The sequence below is a fragment of the Zootoca vivipara genome, chromosome 2, assembly GCF_965207765.1.
Source record: "Zootoca vivipara chromosome 2, rZooViv2.hap1.1, whole genome shotgun sequence".
Taxonomy (NCBI): Eukaryota; Metazoa; Chordata; class Lepidosauria; order Squamata; family Lacertidae; genus Zootoca; species Zootoca vivipara.
Window position 1 is genome coordinate 28,310,418 of NC_142584.1, and position 17,123 is coordinate 28,327,540.

The window sequence follows — 17,123 nt, forward strand, 5'->3', positions numbered from 1 at the left end:
CTAAAATCCCACATCTGACCCTTCCCACCTTTGCTGATGTGTTCCAGTCACAATATAATCAACTCATTAGAACATTTTTCACTCAGCAAAGCTTTCAAGATTTTATGCTGCGAAATGAGCTACCCGGTAGTTCACTGTGTGTGGCGGGGAATCTCATCTGAGAATGAATCTAAGAAGGTGACAGGCAGGACGCCCCTTAAATAAACCTTATGAGAGGAGCAATTTGCTACCAAGCAAATGTGAGTGTTGATAGTTGGATTCCCAACAGGCCAGAAGGTTATATTTGATAACATTAACAACAATGTTGTGCTAGTGAGCTTAATATGCAAATGTACCAATAAATATGCCAAGCCTCACTGTGAAACACTCCAATTTTTTCCCTTATAAACAAACACATCAGTAATTATAATAGCTTTCACACTGCAAATCCCTGTTACGTGCTGTTTTCCCATTTTATGATTCAAATAGGACAGCTGTTTAATCACATCTGAAAAGAAAAGGAAAAAAATGTGAAAAAGAAAATTAGTTAGCATGCAGTACTATCCTATCGTACTGTGGCAGTTGCGGGATAATCAGCAACTGGTAGATAGTGTGTGCTTTGAATTTTTTGGGGGGGATCTAGTCTTAACACGTTTAACACTCTCCTGCAGCCTATACAGTGGTACCTCCGTTTATGAACACAATTGGTTCCGGAAGTCTGTCCATAAACTGAAGCGTTCATAAACTGAAGTGAACTTTCCCATGGAAAGTAATGGAAAGTGAATTAATCCGTTCCAGATGGGTCCACGGCATTCGTAAACTGAGAATTCATAAACCGAGGTGTTCATAAACCGAGGTTCCACTGAACGAGAAATAAGAAAGAGCTAGACCAGGCATGGCAACCTTGGCTCTCCAGATGTTTTGGAACTACAACTCCCATGATCTCTGGCTAACAGGGCCAGTGGTCAGGGATCATGGGAGTTGTAGTTCCAAAACATCTGGTGAACCAATGTTGTCTATGCCTGAGCTAGAACATGGTGATCAGTTTTTCTACTTTCTTGCAGTATTAAGTGTCAGTTGTAAATTGATAGATTATTTTTAGATATTAAAAAAGAAACACATTCCCCAGTATCTGAAAATATGTAGCATTGGAAGTCAATTTTCTATTTGTATAAGGGAGGATGTGTGAAGGAAATTTTAGAGAAAGACCAAAGAAGAGTAGATGTATCATACAGGTATGATGTGGCCAAGTGAGATGTCCTGGGGTGAAATTATCAATGAATATCAAGTATGTGTGTCCCTGGTGGGTAAGTGGAGGTGTCTGAGTTACTCAATTGAGTTATTGAGGAAGAATGACTCTCTAGACCAGGGTGGTCCAACTTTTCATACCAGAACTCACAGGCTGCACACTGCCTTGTTGCACGGGGTGGGGGTAGAGTGGGGAGCAAGGCCAAAATATAATGCCCCTGCCCAGCCCTTGCACTGCCTTACCAAAACTGGTTAGGAGAGGCACCAAGCTTTGGGAGGGAAGCGTGAGGCTCTGGCAGGGTCCAAGAGTCCTCCCACCTCCCAAAAGCTGGGAAAGCAATTATTGGCTTTGGGAAGAAGTAGGGAGGACTCTGGGACCCTGTCAGAGCCATCAAGTCTCATGGGTTTTGGGAAGGCAGCAAGAGAGGTGTGTGTATGTGTTAAATGTTACCAAGGGCTACCAAAAAAGGCATTAAGCCAGATGTTGGACTACCCTGCTCTAGACTAATACACACTTTTATTTTAACAGGAAAGGAATGTGCTGATTCAGATATTTCATTCAGCTGTTTGCATCACATGGAATATTTGCCTACAGGACACACCTGTGTATTACTTTCTGAGTACCTGAATACAAATAAAAATCCTATGAGGAAAGGTTGAAGGGACTGGACATAGTGCATGGCTGAAAACAACAGTTGCTGCAATCTTTCCCTACTCTTACAACCACCTTGCAGCTGGGAACCAAGCCATGGTTTGGCTTAAGGACAAAAAAGGCCCCATTGCTGTACTGTAATATCTGCATCTAGACTCCATCTCAAGATGGAGATGGCAGACTGAACAGGGTTAAACAAAACAAAAGAGCTTCGCAGCATGTTAAAGCTCAATAGTGCTAGCACAATAAATGGTGCCAATCTTTGCTTTTGCTTGCAACCCAGACTATTGCAACTCTGGCAATGAATTGGATGAGTCTCTGGTCAGTGCTGCTGCAGGCCACAAGTTCTGGGACAAAGAAGCTATGGCTGAAACCCACTCACACCCATTTTTTAACACAATTACACAACCGTGAGCGAAATGCGCGGGTTCCTCTGTTAATCAGAGATCAGAAATGATGAAAGGAAAACATGGCAACCTTTGCACAAGCAAAGCTGAAGAACTGATTTTAGGCGCTGCTCTCCTGCCAAGCAGGGGGGGGGGGGCGTCAGGAAAGAGGAACTATGAATGACGGGAGACCGGACGCAAGTGCCTCCCCCGCCCCTTAAAAAAAAAAAAATCCTCACTTTCGCAGAGCATGCCGGGAGATAGTTTAAGAGCCTGCGCGGTCCTTGCCAAACACTTTCAAGAAAGTTTTTCCCGCCTTGACTCTGATTGGTCAAGGGGCAGAGGGGGTTTCCTTTTGATGGTCTGTGGAACGGCGCGGTCTGTTCTGATTGGACAGTGCTTCCCCCTGGGGATAAAAACTGCCGGAGTCGGGCGCGCGAAGGGAAAGAAAGGCCGGCGTTAGGTGGATCTGCCCGGGCAAAGGACTTGGAATCGGAGCCATGAACTGCCTGATGATGCCGGGAGTGCAGCCGGGGTCGCCCCTCAAGGCCCGCGGCCAGATACAGGCACGTAGAAGTTGGTGTCATTGTATGTGACACGGGCTTATTAATGGGAGCGGCTGATAGTTCTGAGGCTGGAGGTTCGCCTTTATATAGTGATGTTTTCGGGGCCCTTGGCTTTGCCAAGGAGAGGGAGGGAGAGGTTTTGGGAGTAGCAACCTCGATTGCGGAACTGGGGGTGCGAAAACGATACTCGCCTTTCCGGCTCCGAATGGGAGTAAAGGCTACGTGAGGGCGCGGGAAGGGCCCAGAAGGTCCCCTCTAGCCCAGCATCCTGTTCTCACGGTGCAGATGGGAAGGGCATGGGACACAACCGCCATCTCCCCTCTTGGAATTCCTAGGATGTGGCATTTAGAGAGCTGCTCCATCTGATAATGGACGGGCTCTTGTAGGGATTACAGGCTTAAAAGGAGCTCAGTCTAGTTCAACAACCTGTTTCTGATTGCAGCCATTTATCTTGCAACCTGCATATTTGGTACTTAGCTTTAAGAAGAAAACATTCTTAAATCCTTTCCCCCCCTCCAACCTCTATAGGTCATCTTTGGACCCATGTTCTCCGGGAAAAGGTATGTACACTGCAGATTTGAAATAAGTGCTGCTATTATTTGTACTGGTAGTCTGGATGTTGGGCCCAGCACACCAGTTTTCTGTTAATTGGCGTGGCTGATCTGTAACATGGATTCTACAAGAGGCACAACTGGCCGGAGCTCTACCTGCTTGATCATCACAACGCTACTGCTTCCTCCCTCAGTAAGCTAGGGGTGAAAATATATCAAGGCATGGGCTAATGGGCTGCAAATCCTCCAATGAGTGCAAAAGTGGCACTGTCTCCTATGCTGGATTTGCACCTTGCTTGCCCAAAAAAGTTTGCTTTCTATATAAAATAGGCTCTGGCCATCATTTGCTCTTACCAGAGCAAATAATGGGTTGTGCCACTTGGCAGACAAATCGAATGAAACTTTTCCATGCCCTAGCCCAGGCATAGGCAGCCTTCGGCTCTCCAGATGTTTGGGAGTACAATTCCCAACCTCCCTGACCCACTAGTCCTGTTAGCTAGGGATCATGGGAGTTGTAGGCCAAAACATCTGGAGGGCCGGAGGTTGCCTATGCCTGCCCTAGCCAATCAAGACTGTAGGGAAAGGAGTAGATCCCATGGACTGAATAGAGGCAATTGCCATTTCTTTACCCTTCACCTCCAAACTTATAGTGCTGCCTTCTTTAGAACAAAAGCCAGTGTCTTAAAATGCAAGTCTATGCCAGAGCTGGGACGGAAATGTGTTTTCCATGATTGTAGGCATTGAAGCATTGAAGTGACTAAAGCAGTCAGTCGTGTGCTTTTGTAATTTCCCTCATGTAGCAGCTGCAGCTTTTTTGACTCACAATAGAGCCACATGTGCCCTTCTAGTAAAAGAGCTTGTTTCTCTCTGACCAGAAACACTTCAGTCTTTCCTGGTTTATGCTTGCCACTGGACATCTCCATTCTTGTTTTGCAGCACTGAACTCATGCGCCGGGTCCGTCGGTTCCAAATTGCACAGTACAAATGTCTGGTGATCAAGTATTCCAAGGACACACGCTACTGTGTCAATGGCGTCTCCACACATGACAGGTAAATTGCTAAAATGTCAGGGCCAATCTATACTGTGTATATGCTTGGGAAAATTCAAGCAGGCACACCATTTCCCACAGACTGTTATCTAAAACTGTTGGCACTGTAATGCTTCGCTATAATATATGACCTCTGGGGATTCAAGCATCTTCCCTGTTTAAAGTCTTCTCTCACGTAGCTGCTATTTAGATTCGAGAGCATTCTGTAAGTGCCACTGGAAACTGAACTCTTTGCCATGGAGTAGGCTTATAACCAAAGCATTCCAATTATCACAAATATTTCTGTTTCTATGTAGGAATACCATGGAAGCCTATTCAGCTTGTTGTCTCAAAGATGTGCATCAAGAGGCCGTTAACGCTGCTGTGATTGGCATCGATGAAGGCCAGTTTGTAAGTTCTTTTATCTTCTCTAAATAATGAAACATATGTTGTAGATATTTTTTCCACATTATGCTATTTTTGTGATATACAAATGACATGAAAACTTGGTATACTTGTTTGTCTAACATTATTCTTGTTTATAAAATAAACAATATATAAATAAAATAAATCTGGCTTGGGTCAACAGTCAAGCACTACCGCATAAGTCTGTTTCACAGATCTCTGGGGACTTGGGCTGCCATTTTATGCTCCCAGAATAAGCCCCTTTGAGTTCATTGGGACTTCTGAGTAGACGTAGGATTGCAGTCCTCTTTGACACAGAACAGTATAAAGGAACATGGAAGGCGTTGCTATGAATACCAAATACTGGGAATCGCAGAGCAGCGCACAGAAACTCTGTTTACCTTCCTGCCAGAATGGTACCTATTTATCTACTTGCACTTTGACGTGCTTTCAAACTGCTAGGTTAGCAGGAGCAGGGACTGAACAATGGGAGCTCACCCCGTTGCGGGGATTCAAACCACCGACCGTCTGATCGGCAAGCCCTAGGCTCTGTGGTTTAACCCACAGCGCCACCCACTAAAGTCTTCAGTTAGAGAACGTGAGACCTGTTGGCTTCCTTAACTTTGCTTAAAACATAGGTGGGTTAAGGTACAGTTCTATACTATTACCTGGGAATAAGTTCCATTGAATGCTTATTTCTGAATGGGTATGTGTGGGCCAGAGTTAGCCAATGAGGGTGTGGCTACAGCTTCTGTCATCCTGACCTTTGGCTATGTTGGCTGAAGCTGATGGCAACTGTAGTTCAGTAACCGCAGGACATACCACACTGGCTATTCTCCCCACCCCATAGGCTTTCACTGTAAGAGTACCATGCAAATACTCTTAAGAATGTCATCGTCTCTTCACAACCAAAGAACTGGTTGTGTCACATGTAGTCCTATGAATTTCTAAGAGATACTTGTCCACTGTGGAGGAACCTAACTATTTCCCTCTGTTCCTGTCTAGTTTCCAGACATTGTAGAGTTCTGCGAGGCAATGGCCAATGCAGGGAAGACTGTCATTGTGGCCGCCCTTGATGCAACCTTCCAGAGAAAGGTAAACCTCTCTAAATTCTTAACTTTCTCTTCCGGCTGGTATGTGTCCCAACCCAACGATGCATCTGGTTGTTTCATTGCAGGCCTTTGGCAACATCTTGCAGCTGGTCCCTTTAGCAGAGAGTGTGGTGAAACTAAACGCCGTCTGCATGGAGTGTTACCGTGAAGCCTCTTACACAAAGAGGCTGGGGACAGAGAAGGAGGTAAGAGTCCACTGCCCTTTCCTTCTTGGAAAGGTTCCTTTCCACCTGCGAGGCAGAGATGTGCCTGCTATCAATCTAACAGCAGGAAAGTGCTTTATACCTGTTGAGTAATTAACGCTTCTCTCCTTCTTTAGGTGGAAGTGATCGGAGGAGCAGACAAGTACCATTCAGTCTGCCGGGTCTGCTACTTCAAGAAACGGACGCAGCAGCAGGCGACTGATGACAAAGAGAATCTACCGGGAGGAAATAAGCAGCTAGATATCGCTGGTTCCCGAAAGGCTTTGGCTGCTCGTCAAATCATGCAGTGGAGCCCATCACACTGAACTAGGAAAGCGACAGCCCTTTTCTTCAGTGGAGTTAATTGATGTGCTGTTCTTTATTCCAACTCTATACCGTTAAAAAGGTGTGTGGATCAAAGGACAATACTGGGGAAAACACTAAAAAGAATGAACTGCTTTTAAAGGAGGAAATGAGGCTGGAGCATGTTGCAAAAGGTTAACAATTTAGGTGTGCTAAAAACTGAAAGCTCACCTCTTGGTGGCTTCACATTTATGGGGAAAGACTTCCTACTGTCACATAGAACTGGGAGTTTCCTCTGTTCACTAGCAGAACCTGTTTCCTAGTCAAACTAGAATATTTATATCTTAAAGCCATTGTCTCTTATTTCAGCAAACACCAGTGTCCTTGTTGAATAATTTACCTTAGAATGGCTAGTCTCTTTCCCAGTCTTTCACCCTTCTTGAACATGGAATATGGAACATAGTGTTCAACTCTAGACTAGACTGCCTGAGCAAAAAATATTTTCCTCAATTCTATGTGTATCTCTCTGATCCAACATCCAGCTACATGTTGAGTATATAGCATAGTTCTGTGAGGCTTCCAAACTAACAAACATTACTAATCCTGCATAAGTTATGAGGCCTCTGCTTTTCTGTAGAAGGGTTTGATAGATATAATGTGTCTCCAGAAGTGGGCAATAAGCAATTCTTATGTTCTTTGTAGTCTTGGCTTTAAGATTTTGTGTCCTGTGTCAGGCCTTTGATTTCCTAATTTATTCAGGATGGCTGGTAGCATCAATCATGTTCATTATATATGAAACTTGGGGCATGTATAACTTCTGGCAGTTCGATCTTACTGTCTTCTGCCTGATTAATGGTAGTAGCCATTTCTGCATTTGATTCAGCAAACCATCAATTTTGCACTTAAAAACATGCCCCGACTGCTCTGCTGCCACTTATGTTCCCCATGAATATTTGCTGTCTTCTTATTCATGAGGCTATTTTAATAAATAACTTAATACTGAATGTCGTTTTTGACCTTTTTTTATTGATTTCCACCATTTCACCAGGCTTCAGAGCAAGGTGTCTATTTTGTTTTTAAAGGCTACCCACTTTCAGACTGTAGGAGACATCCAGATCTCAACCCCCTCCTTCAGAAGTGTTGAAGATGACTTGCTTCTTGCTTGGAAAATTTTGTTATAGGACCACCACTGAAAATGCCCATACTCCTCCTCCCAATAGTACAGAACCCTTTCATGTTAAGAGCTGCACTGGGAGAAACAGCATCAGCTGCTTAGAGTGCTTGGTTGGCCAAAACCCAGAACAGCAGGAGGTGAAAAAGCCCGGCCTAAAAAAAGGAGCTGAGATAAGGCTTATACTTGTTTCTGTAGGTGCCAAGACCTTACACCACTGCTTTGCTACAGCCAGCATAATTATTTTCCCACAGCTAGCCCTCTGTCACATAGTGGGGTTCACACATAAACATCTCCCCTGAAGCCATGGGGAGGATGTATAATAAAAGCTCACATTCCAAGTGGTGGGAGTGATGAGGTTTATTTCTGCCATGGTACAGATTTAGAACACTTCCCAAATCCTCAAACAGCTTCCCATGTAGGGGGGTGGGTTGTCTCCTGTTCCCCTCCCACACACACACAGACAACGGGTACAGTTGGGAAACCAAGATAGGAGCTTTCCCAGAAAGGCTTGTAGGGTACCCAGGAAAGTGTGACAGTCTAAGTTTTGTGCAAGTGGGCTTCCCACCCCAACAGGCATACAGAGTAGTACATCCCACCCCAGCTATCTTTCTTCACTATTAGTATATCTGTGCAGATAGGGAGCTGGTCCCCTCCCATCTTGAACTAGGATTCAATTGAGGGAGGGAAACAAGACAAGGCACACAGGAAAAATTCAACATTGCTCAGTCCAGGACTTTATATACAAATTGTTATTTTAAAAAAAGAAAAAGAAATGAGGGGGCCTTTAGGCCTAAGCTTTGGCATCGGGTCCATCCAGCAGCAAGTGAAAAGCCGTAAGGAAAGCACTTCATCTGCACTATCCTATCTAGAAAGGCAGCACCATAGGAGCCATGGGAACTAACCCCCCACCCCACTCAGTGGCTGGCATGAGTCAAGGATTTAACAGCATCTACAGATAAGGCACAAAGTGGCCAGCAGCAAGGGTCCCACTACGATAACTGCAGTAGGAAGCAACGTAACGGGACGCTTGCCTTACTGCTGGATTAAATCTCTAGCTCCTGTTGTAGAGTTAGCTGAATATCCTCTGCATTATTTTATTTTTTTGCAACTATTATGCCTTGCACTTCACACACAGGCCAGAAAGAAAGCCTCTCCCACCCCTGAGGGGGGAGCGAAGTATTTCCTGCAAGAAGCAGCTTCCTGCAAGGGTAGAAAACAGCAAGGATACCCCAGAACCCAATACACACACACACACACACACACACATAGTTAAGCTGTGGCATTCTTACTCTTCACAGTAGATGCCTTTCCCCAACCCAAGCAAGTGAATCAATTGCACTTAGGTGGCTATTCCCCATGAGCTGCTTTGAAGAAGTGCTAGTAGCAATCAGTACACAGGCGGAGGCTGATAGCCTTCAGAGTCCTCTCCGGTGCGAGGAGTGAAGGGTGGCTGCTGGTAGCTCTCATGACCAACATTGGGGTAGCTTGAGTAGGGGGGCACAGGTCCTGGAGCTGGGTCAACGTAGCTGTGGTCAAAATCTTGCACCCCCATGCGGTAGCGCTGAAGTGCAAAGGTGATCAGGAGCCCCTGTGGACAGAAACAAGCTATTAGCTCTGGCCGGCAAGGACCAGGATCGGTCTGTGAAGGGTTGGTCACATGCAACAACCATTTATACAGCCATTCCTCTGTAAGGTAGTTTAGTAGTAGTGCTTTGTTTCAGATGGGAAGGCCAGGGAAATTCTCTGGCCACCTTGTGAAGCAATGGCCAGAGAGATCTGAGCTAGTTACTTGTTTTGAGCTCAGCTTAACAGGCGTTGGCAAACTTAATTATCAATTTCATAGCCAATGCCCAGTTCAGGGCTGGCAGCCTGCAGCCTGTCTGACTTCAACCTTGGACTTCCTTGGGCTTCACTCACCCATGAGAAGATGGAGAAAAAGCTGAAGGCAATTGAAGCACGGGCAGAGTCGGCTCCAATCAATACATCTTGGGGTGATGTTGATGCCCACTGGTTTGTCAGCACGCAGAACCCAATAAACCACAGAAAGGCCCAGAGAGCTGCACAGAGGGGAAAAAAGATATTTAGCAAGAATGGAAGGGACTGGGTGACTTATTAACAGACTATGAAGGCCTACTATAAGTCATGTTCTAAGGGCTGTATCTGATGCCACAGCTTCAGTGTCAAAACAGACTTCTAGGCAGGCAATACTCCCAGCTCTACCCCCAATGCGCCCTCAAACTTGGCTCCTGAGGCTTGGGAACCCTCTGGAGCTGATTTTGGGATAGGCTGCAGGAGGAGGGGAACATCCCATTCTGTTTGCACAGCACTGGATACAACTGTAGGTTTCTATTTCTTTTTGCTTACCTGCTGGTTATTCTGCCAGTCTCTTCAAATTTAACAGAAGCACAGGTACCCTTCAGCTGATGTTAAGGAGAACAACTTACCCCGGCCTGGTGCTCTCCAGGTGTGCTGAGACACCTCCCACTAACCGCAGCCAGAATAGCCCATGGTCAGAGATAGTTAGCAATATCTGGAGGGCACCCGGTTGGGGAAGCCTGCAGTACAGAGCACTATCATTCTGCTCCTGCTATCAACTGGGGCTACAACTGTATGATAAAATACCTGCCACTTGTGCTCTGGTTATCAGGAAATTCTACAGCTCCTCCAGACAACTTGTTTAATGAACATTCTTTCCAGCTTGCTTGTGCAAAACCTACCCTGCTTTTTGTCTGATCGTTATTGAGCATTCATTTATAATTTGGGGGTGGGGCAGTTATGTAACTATGAGCATTCATCCTGATTTGCCTGTGGGATGTTCCACGTCTTCCTGTTAGTCATTTGTTTATTTCACCCTTTTCAATGCATCACACTTTCCCCCCATCACTTCCAAACTACATACTGTATATTCCAGCGTATAAGACGACTGGGCGTATAAGACGCCCCCCAACTTTTCCAGTTAAAATATAGAGTTTAGGATATACTCGCCGTATAAGAAATACGACCCGGCGTTTAAGATGACCCCTGACTTTTGAGAAGATTTTCCTGGGTTAAAAAGTAGCCTTATATGCAGGAATATACAGGAATTTGTTTAATGGATTAATTGTTCTAGGCTAGGGTAACGAAGCACTTTAGATTTGCAGATTTAAAGTGCTTTGAAGTTCTGGTATGCACCTGAATCCCTCCCACAAAGCATTGACAGTCTGGAGGAGACTTTACACTGATCAAAAATTGGCATATTCTGCAACAGTCTCAGAAGGATGTGTGGGCCAAGTTTTGATTATTAGTTAATCTAGGCCAAGGGTCCCCAGACTAAGGCCCGGGAGCCGGATGCGGCCCAATCACCTTCTAAATCCGGCCCGCGGATGGTCCGGAAATCAGCATGTTTTCACATGAGTAGAATGTGTCCTTTTATTTAAAATGCATCTCTGGGTTATTTGTGGGGCCTGCCTGGTGTTTTTACATAAGTAGAATGTGTGATTTTATTTCAAATGCCTCTCTGGGTTATTTGTGGGGCGTAGGAATCCGTTCATATTTTTTTTCAAAATATAGTCCGGCCCCCCACAAGGTCTGAGGGACTGTGGACCGGCCCCCTGCTGAAAAAGTTTGCTGACCCCTGATCTAGGCAGAGGCTTAGAATAGGAGTCCAGAATCTCCTGTTTCTCAAAGCAGAACAAACACTATCTAGAAGCCTCCTTAAAGAAATGTATGACATTTTTTTCAAGGTATTAAGGCACAAGGCGTTTATGTCAGGGAACAAAGGGGCACCAATTCAACGGCGTCTCCTCCTTGCCCAGCTCTTTACCAATAATATAGCATCCCAGTGTTTTTAGGAACACAGGCAGTCTCTCCTGGAAGACACTTTCATTCAGACAAAACAAGCCCTAGCAGGCAGCATGCCAGGGGAGCTGAGCTGTTCCAGAGTCACATCATACTGAGAGCAAAACAAGGGGAGGCATTGTCCAGCTCTGCAAAGGGGGTGGGGAAAAGATAGAGGAGGAAGAGAAAATGTACAGTGCCTTGCCCTCCCTCCCCACAAGGACTTGTTTCATGTCACACCTCCCAATAAGAAATACCTGAGAAGCCCAGGTCGGCCATAACGAGGTACTTGCGATCAGTGGCATTGCTAATCTGTGGGAAGTAGATATCCACCATCAAGAAGAATACACAAGCCAGGAAGGCAATCACTCCGATGCCAATGCCGTAACGACAAGCATCCTCACTGTGGTTGAAGATGCAGAACAGCTTGTCGGAAGAAGGACGGTTGGTGTAGCCTTCACCAATGATGCAGGAGAAAACAATGAGTGCAAAAATCTGCAACAACAAAAAAGTACAATGCTACCCACCATCTTCCAGAGTAGTGAGGTGCTTCCGTTAAGGCACAAATCAACCATGATTTCATTTATATCCCATCTCTCTGCCATCATGGAACCCAGCAGTGTACATGTTCTGAGGTGGTCACCCATCCAGTTACTGACCAGACCAGTTACTGCTTAGCTTCATGTGCTTTTTAACATCATAACTTGGGACCACTAAATCCTGAAATCCCACCTCTATGCAAAACATTACCCATGCAAGGTCCCAACCTGCATCTTTGTGCACAGCTGAGAGCTGCATTGCATTCATTCTGAACAAAGTACGGAGCAGCAGAGGCCTCAATAGTTCAAACCTCACCCTAAGGAAAAGAGGAGCAATAATTATAGATGGGAGCTAGACACCATACCAGCTAAGGAGTTTTGTTTGAGACCCCCTGGCACTGGAGATTGGTGCATCCCAGAAAGAGAACCATACAAATGGCTGAGGAGCCTTCCCTCGACTTTTCAGACAAAGCCACTTCAGGGTTCAGACAGAGCTCTCCACCTCCCCAACTCATTTTAAAGCTGTCATTTTCTCCTCACCAGTAACAAGCTGCTCTCAGCCACAGATCAAAAACCAAGCACGCTTGAAGTACACTTGCTCACCTCTCAAGAAAATGTCTTTCAAATGAGGCAAGCAGGACTCGGGCATGTTAACCCCTGTTAACATGACATGATTTCCTCCATAACTTCAACCCTCCGTGCCTGCCTCCTCCCATTATAAGTACCTTATAATAATTTTAGATTGTCCTTAAGGAGTGCCATTATCGTCAGGATTTCACATCACCTCTGGAAGATGCTCCTAGAACCCTCACTGAAAACCAGAGGACTAGAAGCATAACTTTCCCTCAGAATGTTTGGAGCAGAGCTTCCCAAACTTGGGTCTCCTCCAGCTGGTTTTGGACTACAACTCCCATCACCTGTAGTTATCAGGACCAGTGGTCAGGAATGATGGGAACTGTATTCCAAAAGAGCTGAAGACCCAGGCTTGGGAAACGCTGTTTTGGAGGAACCAGCCATGAAAGGATCTGTCTTACTGGGTCTAGCAAAACTCGGGAGCCAGCTGCTTCCTAAGCAGTTTCGCTCTTCCTCACTGCCAAGCAAACGCTCCATATATCTGAAGAGTTTCTCGCAATCTACAAATGCTGCCCATAGGGAAGGGCGTTCCTATTTCTGTTACAGACCCAGAAGCCTTGAACAACCAGCTCGTCAAAAGACAAGGAAGGCAGCAGCCTAGCTCCGCTCAAGGCCTATCAGCTGACAGCCATATGACCATGCTGCTTCTCCTCAAACAACCCGCAATACAAAGCGGTGGACTTTATTCGGCAGTTGCCCAATCCTAAGCAAATGAATGGGAGCGAGGCAGCGGCCGAACCGGACCAACAACCAGAAGCGGCCCCTGCCCGGTTCCCACGCGCGGGGGTCCCCAGGGTGCACCTGCCGTCTGTATGCGGCTTCGGGGGCCAAGAGCGACCCGTCACCAGCCCGAACCGAACTGGATAATTTCCAGAGGACTTGGCCACGCGTCTTCTTCAGAAGCGGAACAAGGAGAGACTCCTCCTAGCCGGCGGCGGCGGCGGCTTCCGTTGCCTCCAGCAGGTGTCTCCATTCCCGACGGCGCTGCATGACACTGCATTGCTCCGCCTCAGCTACTTCCCGTCCTAGGGTGCTGCTGGTGGTGGCAGGAGACACGGCCCAGGTGCCTAACGGCCCCACCTCAGCTACGCCAGACTCACCTGGGCCACTAGCTAGTAGTGGCACCCTGGGCATTACTCGCCCTCCTTCGCGGCCAAGCGCGGTGTGGGCGCGCGCGCGCGCACCGACTTGCCCGGGGTGCAGTGGGGGCTGTTTAGAAAGGAGCCGGGCGGCCTCTGCAAAAGTTCAGAGCCCAACTTCCGCGCTGCGTTACGGAGCCCCAGCCCGACGCCACTCACCGCACTCAGAATGCGCGCGATGACCTGTGGCTGCTGCAAGAAGCGCCACGGGTCGAACGTGCCGCCCGCTTTGGCAGCTCCGTAGGCACCACCGCCGCCGCCGCCGCTCTCCATGACTCAGGCGCCGCGCTCTGCTGTCCCGCTCCCGGCCCGGAACTCGCGGTGCCCGCCTCGCCCCGACTTGTGTTTGTGTCTCCGCAAGCCCCGCCTTTCCACTCCGCCCCCAGGGGAGGAGAGCCGACCCGGGACCATGGAAGCCAGGGGGGTCGCGCCCGCCGGGTTTCCTGCCTTGAACGGCTCGCTGGAAAGCGGCGGCGGCTTTTCGTGCTTGCGCACCGGCTGCAGCGCACTTCGCAGGCTGGGTTTCAGATTTATGGCCGCTTGGAACTAAGGTGCAAGCCGTACTTCAGGGATAGAGAGTCTCGGGCGGGCCCGAGCTTTCCCCAACCTACAACCCCTCTGCCCAGGCTACACCCCTCCTCACCAGCGCCGTTTCATATCCTCTTCGATGTTGTTTTTTCCCCTTGCACTTTCAACTTTGACAATGCCTCTTTGCTCCTCTGGATGGAGGACTGGGACCCCATCAGCGGTATACAATAAACTGTAGTCCACTAAATAATTCCCCCCCCCCCAAAAAAATCCTGGGGACTATAGATTATGAGTGGTGAGGGAGGTTAGGAGACCCCCTTTCCCCACCAGAGAGCTATAATTCCTAGCATCCCCTAGAAGAGAGATTGTATGGGGATTGTAACTTTGTGAGGAAGAGGAGGTCTCCTAACAATGCTCAGCATTTTTAACGGACTACAGTTCCCATGATTCTTTGGGTGAAAGCCACGACTGCTTAAAGTGCTATGGCGCTACTTTACATGAATAATGCAGATAGGGGTCAGAGTGTGGCGTGTGCAAGTAGAAACTAGTCTACCGTACAAAGGAAAAATATAAAACCACATTTCAGCCTGTTTTTGCCTTAGATCTTATTTGGGGGCACAAAGGCATGAAAACGTCAGTTCCTCATTTATACTGCCCCATGCTAATAGAAAAGGACTGAGAACTAGAAATAAGGATCTGGACATCAACTTAAATCTCCTACTGCATCTGCTCTGGAAGGTTGGGGAAACACCTAGGACAGATTTAGGTAGTGCACAGGGGAGGGGAGGGAGTGAAGTCCCTTTGCACTGGTAGTAATCCTTGTGCTAACAGAATGCAACCCCATACATTTTAAGCATATGGCTTCCCTTAGAGAATTATGTAGGGTTGCCATATGTCCAGATTTCCCCTGACATTATGGGATTTTGAAGGCAGAAGTGACATCTGGGGGAAATTTCTGTGCGTTTTTTGTTTTTTGGCATTTTCGTTTTAAAAAAAATAGCTCAACAACTTATGGGAACTAGTTCGATAAGAGTACTGGAAATTGTAGCTCTGTGGGATTAACTTGCAGTTCCATGGTATTGTGTGCTTATTCAATATAGCTAATACTGTAAATGATTTTATTATTAATTATAGAGAAAACCAGAATTTTGGGCATATAGAATCATGAGACTGTGTAGTCGGTGTTTCATAGCTACGGTATAAGCAGCTAAAGCTTACAGAGCAAGTGGAAGTGATACCTGGCACATAGCAAATGTGTGGGCAAGATTTTAAATCCAGAATGGATTCGCACGGGGTTCCAGCTGCAAATATGAGTAAATTGCAGATTTCAGCAATAATATGCTTGGCTAGGATATTCTATCACCACAGCCTAACAGATGTCTAGACTAATGATAGAATTGTGGAACAAAATAGGGGAATACTGTGTTATACAATGAGATTAAGTAATACCGGTATGTTCTTGCCTGGGACAGCAGGGCAAGAAAATGAGTCAGAAATTATCATCAAGGAGAAGATAGAAATATAGGGGGAAAGACACCACAAGTTGAATGTCCATAGCAAAAGATGAAAGGTTGTCGTTTGACAGTTTCAGGAGAAACTGGAGGAACTTCTAGAGTGTAAGTGATCATAGAAGCAGGAAAAGAAACCAGACCCAGACAGTGGGATTCCCCCAAAGAACCATGCACAAAAGTGATTTTCCGAATCTCTTCCCATTCATGGGCCCTCTCAAATTGTCTCGAGGGTGTGGGGGGAGAACCCTTAGAACAGTGCACAGGATGAATTCTTTCTGGTAAGCTGAAATGCTTTCTCAGACAGAACGTTTTTAATAGTGCAGTGTTGAATTCCACCCCGAGTGGAATTCTTGAGACAATCAGATGTCACCCATGCTTGCAAGCTAAGAAACCATTTCACATAAGAACAAGTAGCTTTGTAGGTGTTGCTTTTTCTTTTCTTTGTCTGTGTTTGTAGATTAATACAATTTCAAAATCGTTTTGAACTTGTCTGATTTATGGCTATTTAGTTCACTTGATGGGGGACCCCAATGGACTTCAGGCTTGCACTTTTACACAGGGCAGTAGGATCCCTGTTAGAGAGTGTTGGGGTTATACTATTAAAAAAAACAACCCTCCTCAAACAAAATCCGAGTAGACCACAGGAAGACTTTATTATGATTATACTGCACCTTTTTTTTTTTTTGCACCACAAAGGTATCTGAAACTAGCATAGATTCATTGTAAAAACCAAGCTGTTGAGAGGTTTGCTCTGTGAAGGATAAAATGGATCTAAGTTTTATTTTATTTTTAAATTAAAAATTGAAACTTAGAATCTCCTAATGAGCTACAGTCTCCTGAACTAGAGTGACAAAAGGAGTATTCCTTATGAATTCCTTGGCAGAGAAAAAGAAGATGGGGTGATAATTGGGTGGGATTAGTACAATGGATGGAAAACACCCAGGAAATCCAATTTCTTGCCACAGCTTTGTCCAAAAACAACGGAGACAACAATCATCACTGTCCTAAATCTGTCCTAAATCAGAGAATAAGAACTGAATGTGCTATTCAGCTCTCAGAACTGACGTTTTATCTGCACAGTCCTGGCCCATTTGTTTGTTTGTTGAAATATTTCTGTCCCACCTAAAATTCCAGAGGGAGACGAAATACGGTCTTAGATGCCCTAGGAAACAGAATCAACATAAGTAATGTCTGAACGATGCATATAAAACAGCAGTGAGGAACCTGTTGTTGGACTCTTGACTCCCATCACTCCATCCAGGTCTAGTGTCACAACAGGGATAATGGGATATGTAGTTCCCCCACCTTTGACAGAAGGCCAGAGATTTCATTTGGTGAGGAGGAACAGGAAGCTTTATCCAGCACTGGCCC

The 17,123-nt window shown here is 46.2% G+C and overlaps 2 protein-coding genes across 2 annotated transcripts; one reads left to right on the top strand and one right to left on the bottom strand.

Annotated features, from left to right (window-relative positions):
* Positions 1-2,722: 2,722 nt before the first annotated feature.
* Positions 2,723-7,416, top strand: TK1 (thymidine kinase 1). The gene is made up of 7 exons (XM_035104223.3): positions 2,723-2,831; positions 3,360-3,391; positions 4,319-4,432; positions 4,728-4,821; positions 5,821-5,910; positions 5,993-6,112; positions 6,247-7,416. Exons 1-7 carry the CDS (start codon positions 2,766-2,768, stop codon positions 6,433-6,435), a joined length of 705 nt encoding a protein of 234 aa, XP_034960114.1. The 5' UTR covers positions 2,723-2,765; the 3' UTR covers positions 6,436-7,416.
* A 512-nt stretch (positions 7,417-7,928) lies between these two features.
* SYNGR2 (synaptogyrin 2) lies at positions 7,929-14,012 on the bottom strand. The gene is made up of 4 exons (XM_035104224.3): positions 13,873-14,012; positions 11,660-11,897; positions 9,504-9,643; positions 7,929-9,174 (listed from the first exon to the last, which is right to left on the bottom strand). The coding sequence occupies exons 1-4, from the start codon at positions 13,984-13,986 to the stop codon at positions 8,974-8,976; spliced, it is 693 nt and encodes a 230-aa protein (XP_034960115.3). The 5' UTR covers positions 13,987-14,012; the 3' UTR covers positions 7,929-8,973.
* Between the last annotated feature and the right edge of the window lie 3,111 nt (positions 14,013-17,123).